Raw genomic sequence first — 8,253 nt, 5'->3', positions numbered from 1 at the left:
GGTTGACATTTTTTGGACAGTTCATTCGTGAAGTAGGAACTAGCTATTACTGTATAATTTCGTGTATATACCATAACTTTCTAAGCTAGCTATTACTGTATAATTTCGTGTATATACCATAACTTTCTAAGCTAGCTATTGCCAAGTGCCTTCATATTTCGATAGCAAGAAAGAAAAAGGTCATGAATGGCTCTTTAGAGGGGCCTAGTGGTCTTAATATTCTGCACAACTAGAAACATTAGTAATAGGTTAGAGAGGAATGGATTAAACTACATTATTAAGAACATATACGATTATCAAATGCACAATTATTGTGGACTGGTGCTTCACAACATTTGATTTAATAATGTTTATTTTCCTTCTGTGAAATTTTGCTTGAACTAAAAAGTTAAACATAAGAACATTTTATTGAGTTTTCATCGATATTATATTACGAACATACTTCAGTTTACATAAAAACACCTGAATTTGATACTCAATATTTTACCTACTTACTAAATAGAATTTTAGGGATTCTGTGACCTCAGTTAGCAGCTGCTGTAGACGGTCTTCTAATTCATCTCTAGCAAGGCAGCTGTAAGCGTTTGTAATGGATCCTGTTTCAAGTTCACTCTTGTCCAGTTGTTGTAGTTGCTGAACCTCAGTTTCGGCTGGTTTTGGAACACTTTCGATACATACCACAGTCTCAGCGTCTTTAGTGTTGACATACGTTTGACAACCTATTTCACGTTTAGTTGGACTAGAAGGTCCTGGAGTGAATTCCTCGCTAGACAGTTCTTCACTGCTCTCTTCCCGAAATGCCTCCATGCGAACAAGTCTTGTACGTCGAGCAGCATGTCCGAGGACTGTTTCAGCCCTAAGAAGTTCTGGTGAGAGTGGAACGTATTTCATCAGTCCTTTTGCTTTCTTAGATTGAGGTTTTTGATGATATTCTGATACAACTCTTGGTTTATTAGTTGAAAGCTGACCTACTGAAGTAGACTCAAAGAAATTTGACAGTGTGAAGATGGGTTTTTGGCTCTCTTGGTTTACACAGCTAAGCGGTTTTTTGGATTCTTCCACTCCATTTGGATTCCACGGAGGGTCTGGAGTAGCAATTTTCGGCCGAAATGTTGACTGTGGAAAAGAACGAGAAAATGTTTGGAAAATATTACCATTTCCTTCTTGGGAGTGCTCGGTCGACCGTGACCAAACTTTTTCTGTCACTTTCAAGGTATCTAAGATAGGGACTTCACCTAACTCTACTTTAGTAGCTGTCTGATAGCTAGATACATTTGTTTCAGGAGTGGAGGTGGTAACAACTCCATAATTAGAATATCCTGCTGCACGGTCTAACCGATCACCTACAATGTCTATGTTTCCTAGGCACAAAGGCTCCCCAGATCTCACGGGGAAGGCTATTTTACGAGAAGTACCAACAACATCTGGAAGTATGTTGTTGAATTCATTATAAGTTTGCGTCCCCACTAGTTCACTGGGTTCACTAAGCCTTGCTGGTAATATATTATATCCGGAATTAACGTCACTTTGTACCATAAAATTCACAGTTTCTACAGGTTGGACTGGAGATTCCGTATGTTGGTTAGACATCTTCAATGATACAGTTGTATCCTGAGGTAAAAGCACTTCCTTAGCTGGTTTCTGTAGCATTATCTTCCATTTTGGAGAGATGGTAGATGAAGAAAAAGCACTTTTAGTACACTCAGTTTTTCCATAAATTTGATCGTCAGTTCTGTAATCTTTTCTATCAAATTCTGTGTTAAACAAACTTTGGCATGGGTAGGAACTGTCATGTTGTTTCAATGAATCTACAGTAGAATGAACTTCTGCTTTTGTTGCATTTTTAGCAGTTTTTAATGGTTTATTTAATAATGATGCATCTTCTTGTTTTTTACTAATGTCAGTACTTTGACTAGGAATACTGAAACTTATCTCATTCCCTATATTCTTTCTCAAGTTTATGGAATCCTTTGCTGTATTTGCAAAAGATTTTATTTTATTAATGGAGCTGCTTCCCTGTGTGGCTAAATCTTGCATTTTTTCTTTCTCACGCAGTAGCTTCAGACGCTCTAAAAGAGGCAGGCCCTCACCAATCACCTGAGAACTACTATTTTCTTGACTAGTCTGAAAGTTTTGAGGTTGTATTTCGATATTTGTTGCTATGCTACTTTGATCCTGGGTCGCTGATTGGTTGGTGGCCTTTTCTTTTTCTTTTAGCAGCTTAATGCGTTCTAACAATGGAAGATCTTCTCTCAGTGGGCAACAGGGATCTGTAGACAGAGGTTCTGTTTTCACTGAAGAAACTGATACCATTTTTGATGAAACAGGTGTTTTTCCTATCACAGGTTTCTCACTCATAACTCTTTCTTTCTCTTTGAGCAACTTTAACCGTTCCAAAAGAGGAAGTCCTTCCCCTAAAGGCCGATAACTGGTAGCATGAGGAGTGGTTGGTTGAGGGGTTCTCTGGCTAGTATTCACCCCAGATCTTGCAGTTCCCTCACTCATTTGCATCTTCACACAAGATATCCGTCTTGCAAGCCCTGTTTAAATGTTATACAAACACTCTTTGAATATTTAGTGTTTTAATTACAAATAAAAGTATAGAAAACTAAAAATCAACTGAACCTACACCAGTAATTAACACATGGTTCGTTAGTCTGACAATTACATTAAAAATATACAGCGATTAGTTTATTCACTGTCTGAGTTAAGTACCATATGACCTAATTTAATCTTAAATTTAGAGAATTTTGTTAAACAACATATAAATTAAAAGATGTAATCATTATGTGTTCTGGCTAGGTTAAAAATTTCTCCATTATATTAATTTGTTTGTATCAGATATTTCAACAAAGATACTTAATGGTCATCTAATTTTGAACAGATAAACTGGAAGCTAGTCAACATCCACTGCCAACTCTTGGGTTACTCTAGTTGAGTAGTGTGATTTGAATGTTACTTTTCCAATGCACCTGAGGCTCTATAGAGCAGATCGCGATTTTTCGGCAATAAGAAGCAAACAATGGACCCTTGTGTTTACAGTCCGGCATACTAAACATTAGCCGACACCCATTATGTTAATCTGATTGATTAAAATATTTTATTTTGGATTATCTAGTGTTTGTTTGTAGTTAAGCACAAAGTTATGCAATGGGGTATCTGTGCTCTGCCCACCACGAGTATTGAAACCTGGTTTTTAGTGTTTTAAGTATGCAGACATACCGCTATGTCACTAGTGATATGTCAGTACAGATGTTGAAGTTAACATGCATCAACACATTCAAAGTTCCTATTGGTCAGTAAGGATAGTTCATACCTTTTATTCGTTGTCTTCCTGATAAGTCACTGTTCTGATGAAGTCTCCTAGATAAAAAAAATAATTACACGATGAAGTGCAAAAATGTAATTATTTTATATTTTAACAAATTTTTCACACTGAAGAAATCAATCAAATACACCAGACCTCCCTTTTCGATTTACTGTGTATTACCTACCACCTTAGGCCTTACTTTCTCTTCCAGAACAGATACTGAATATTTTATATTACCTATATCATTTCAAATGATAAAGCATATATAAGCACAAAGTATGTAAAATTGATTGTGTTTCTATTGTTACGTCTCCCTTTGTTAATTGATTTTCCGTAACTTCGTTCCGACGAAACTTTAGCGACACAAGTCCTTACTTAATAAAACTGGTTTATTCTTTCTGAATATAACTTTACCGATACACTTATTTTCAACAGTCGCTCTATAACAAACGTTTTAACAACGAACGTTAACTTCAACAATACTTTCTGACTGCAGTTCAATTACTCACTACCTACACACACATTGTCACGTCACGCCGTGACCATCTTATATATACCAGACCACCCCCCAATCTAGTAAATGCTAAAGCACTCCCGAAGGAACGGGATAGTTCTAGAAAGCAGGTGGCGTGACACTAGTCACGTGACCTCGCTGACGCAACACTATCTCCCATGTGTGTAAGATAGGCTTATCTCATTTTATATCCAGGAAGCAGTACTTTCCAGTTCATTGATGTTTGTGACAATTCTGGTGTTTTTATCCTAAACTAAATTTCTTGTTAGTTAGCAAAATCTTTAGCATTTCTTGATTCATCAATTACTTGTAATCAAACATATCAATCAAGAAACACTCCCAAAAGCCATTTTAAAAGCTCGTAAGAATAATCACTGAAATTTGTCACAATTAATGTTACCATCTGTCAATTAAACTCGATAGTTTACCAGAGAATGTGAACAAAATCTTGACCATACAGTTAAGGACTTTTCTATTCTGGGACTTATAAGTGGTCCAACAGATATTTACAAAAGAGAATGACTGGAAAGGAGGTTAATCTACAATCTGGGAACCCTACAACCATCTGGTTTAAATGAACACTTTTCTTCCTTATAGATTCTCATTTTTCCATTTGTTTGTTTAAATTTTAATTGCAATCTGTTGTATCTTTCCACAGTTTGTAATACTTATGTAAAAGATGTAATTTTGCACAAAACTTTCATGCTCAACATTCCAAATACTATTCATGAAAGTTCTTTGAATTCAGTGCTTGTGCCTTTGTTGTAAGCTGTACGATCTGACGAAGAGTGCTAGTTCGAAATGTCATCCTTCTTTAAATAAAAATATAAATAAAACTTGGTGTTTTTTCAAACTATTCTTTAGTTTCAACATCATTTGCCTATGCGGTTTTAACTATATATTCCTTGTTATGGTATATAAAACCCGCTAGATGGCGCTATCTGCACGTTCAAGGAAAACCACTGGGAGGACTGCTGTATGTGATTTTAAAGAATACCCAGCTATGTAATTATTAGAAATTAGTTATCATTAGAAATGGCAAATTTCTATATAGGGAATATCGCAGAGCATAGTAAGTTAGAAACGCTGTCATTCGTTAACTGTATCGTATCATTCATCAAAACATCTTCGTTAATCTGAAGATGACCTAAGAAGGTCGAAACGTTATTCTTGTACTTTATTTTAATTAAAGTTTTTAATATCCATACCAGCCAGGTTAACCTGAAGATGATCTAAGAAGGTCGAAACGTTATTTTTGTATTTTATTTTAATTAAAGTTTTTAGTATCCATACCAGCCAGGTTAACCAGAAGATGATCTAAGAAGGTCGAAACGTTGTTCTTGTACTTTATTTTAATTAAAGTTTTTAATATCCATACCAGCCACCTCTGCTATACATTTTTACTTCAAGTGGGTTTATCGTCATCATGAAATCCTGTATTACTTTTTCATCCACATTTAAATTTGTTAAATAACCCATAACGATTTGAACGTTCCAAAGATATTGGAAGACGAAGGTCTATTACCTAAATAGCTTTTGAATTGGACTGTTGTTGACCTCCTGACCAGGACAGGAATGCCTTTGTCCATCCGCACCATATTTAGAGCTTGTTCGCCCTCCACTAGCAAGTGTCGCCATCTCTATCTGACAATCAGTACTTTGACATGTCCCTCTAGGTTATAAAACAAACATTAACAAAATCGTTTATTTTAAAAACAGCAACAAAAACTTTCAGTTGATTTATTAAACACATTTGGATTTTCAAAGTTAAATTACAAAATGTATATGATAAGTATTTACAAAGTAGTAGCAATAATCCATTCCAAGATTCCTGGTTAGCAATTTAACAAAGAAAATTTGTATAATAGTAATAATAAAACGTTTCAAGATTTCTGGTAAGCAAGAGCACAAATTATCATGTGTTCATTTACAGGCTTAGTGCTGTGTCAGTATGTGTTGGTTATAGTTCTAATGCTTAGTTATTGTGAGTTGATTTGTATCTGCTGTTAAGTACAAACCAACAAAATGGACTATCTATGCTAAGCCCATCACTTGTATCGAAACTCAGTGTTTAGTGCTATAAGTCTTCAGTCTTACCTCTGAGCCACTGGGGATCGTGTTGATTTGCAGCTACAAGTAGACAATTATAATTAATGTTAGAATTAGGTTAGTTTAGTATTAGAATATGCTCATCCATAACTCTGATACATTCGTAAGATCATTCCCAGTGTTAACCACCTGGAGCTTAATTGTGCCCATCATTAATGCAGATGGATATCTAGATATGGAATCCACAGACAGCAGAACTTTGATCTACAAGCTGTACCAGATAGTTACAGATATAACACGTAGGTTGACAGATCATGAAGTGGAAAGGACAGCCACTCTTTATTGATTACTAGAGTGTGGACACAAAATGGAAATGTATAGTTACAAGTTGTAAGCAGTGCTGATCAATCCAGATTTGTGAGGCCTCTTGACGTATATTTATACCCTATTGCCATTCTAATTGGCTACTGGTCCGCCTGCTTTGTTAGGACAGAAAGGGCTAGGGACAGGAGTTCTGAACAGCGAGCGTATTGCCTATGATGTACGCATAAAACATCCATTAGTTTCAGGCAGTCTCATACCATGATAGCTTACTGCAATCTCGGGAGATAAGAATATGAAAATACTTCCTTGATAAGCTTTCCAAATTTCATGATATATTCCCCTTTCAATAGACTAAACTTTTAGATCCCGAGAAGCTCTCTCGCTGGCTTTAACATCATACCAGATGCTGACCCATTGGCTGGGATGGCCATTACAGTTTTTTCTATAAGACAGCAACATTTTCTGTAAGCATTCTCAGTGGAAGAAACCATTGCAAGGTACAAAACATCCAGGTATCTCACCTGAAGTTACACCTACATAACATGTACATGAAAGGTAACACAACTCATCATGCTAGAGATTGGAGGCTCCTGCCTGACCTATCTGTTAGCACTCCTATGTATCTTGCAGTAGGTGACTAATGCCAGACACCCTCCTTGTATAGAAACCTATACATGGATGCAAGGTTTTCTGGCAGTACTCGTGCTCTAAAGCATCTCTCCACTACTAATCAAAATTAAACCATCAACTTTTACAAAAGGAACACCCCATAAAAGTAGTGGTGATGGTAAAGCCTGGAAAGCATGCAGTCAAGCCGAGACTTAGTTCACGTAGATATAGCATGGCTCAGCCTGGATAAATGAGGCAAGGATTGTATGGAATAGAGCCTGTGTTTTTACAGATGATCGATTTCCAAAGCACGTGGTACAAAATATCAGGAAGTATGCAGCAAGAAGAATCTCACAAATACTTCATTCTGGTACATCCATAAATTTATGTCTAGTACAGGAATCAAAACAATGACTATTTCAGTGAGTTATAATCATGATGGTATCCAGATGAAGAGCAAGACAGAGCCTTGAGACCATGGTGACATGCAGGATAGGTTCAAGGTACATCAACCCTTATCAGAGATAGAACTACGTGCAGATATGGAAGCCATCTTTAGCTTAGCTGAGATACACAGAGCGATAAATGCATTTAAATAAGAAACTCTATGTCTATATAGTGTAAGAATATCCATCTTTACGAAGATTACAGAAGCCAAGCTGTTGAAGTTAGTGTTCAAGTATCAATGTAGCTGGGCACCAGGTAGCAGACCTGATGAATTTATCAAATCCTTACCCAAGCCCATAAAGGGGACCACTCTTATCATAAAAGCCATCAAATACCCATTCTACAAAACACCATTGGCAAGATTACTCGAAAGGGTGTAGCTAGAAGACTTGCCTATCAAAGTGAATCACTATTACCATCATCATTAGGTGGTTATCACAGAGGCAGAGAAACCTAGATCACTGCTGTTAATATTACAGCTGATACATGGGAAGGCTTTGAATTGATCAGAACACCTTAACAGTAGCTTTCGATCTAGATGATATCTACAATAGCGTAATCTATTCATCCTTCTGACAAAGTTCTCGTAATAGGCGTTAGAGCAACCTCTGAAAAAATAGGTCATAGCTACACTAGTTACCAGAATATGCATCTTGAAGTATTAGCTGGATAACTATCGACATTGGTCTACCTCATTTACCACCACTGCTGTCGCCAGTTTTCTTCACCATCTACACTATTATCCAACCAGATGTCGTATGCTACACTTTGATGATGATATTGTGGTGTACCAGCAAAGGTAAAATTGAAAGTAAGATGCAATAATTCCTTAGCAAAATCAGCAAATGGCGCAATGACACAGGACTGGTCATCAATCCTGCCAAAATCACACCTACGTTTTGTACATTTAGCAATATAAACACTTATGAGGACAAACCATCACCATTCTTGTGGGCACTGATATCCTAGTGAGGAATCATTGACGTACCTTTTTGGTACA

At 36.6% G+C, this 8,253-nt stretch overlaps 1 protein-coding gene across 1 annotated transcript in view; it reads right to left on the bottom strand.

Annotated features, from left to right (window-relative positions):
* The window catches only part of LOC111089528, a 27,324-nt gene that overhangs the window by 13,152 nt on the left and 5,919 nt on the right, over positions 1–8,253 (bottom strand). Inside the window, exons 4-6 of the mRNA XM_022402206.1 lie at positions 5,350–5,496; positions 3,317–3,363; positions 496–2,540 (exon numbers count right to left, since the gene is read on the bottom strand). Of these exons, the coding sequence (XP_022257914.1) occupies positions 496–2,540; positions 3,317–3,363; positions 5,350–5,496 (2,239 nt within the window). The remainder of the gene's footprint in view (positions 1–495; positions 2,541–3,316; positions 3,364–5,349; positions 5,497–8,253) is intronic.

Source organism: Limulus polyphemus, unplaced genomic scaffold (assembly GCF_000517525.1).
Source record: "Limulus polyphemus unplaced genomic scaffold, Limulus_polyphemus-2.1.2 Scaffold6528, whole genome shotgun sequence".
NCBI classification, from domain to species: domain Eukaryota; kingdom Metazoa; phylum Arthropoda; class Merostomata; order Xiphosura; family Limulidae; genus Limulus; species Limulus polyphemus.
Note: the sequence above shows the minus strand (reverse complement) of the source record. Positions and strands in the feature narration are given on the sequence as shown.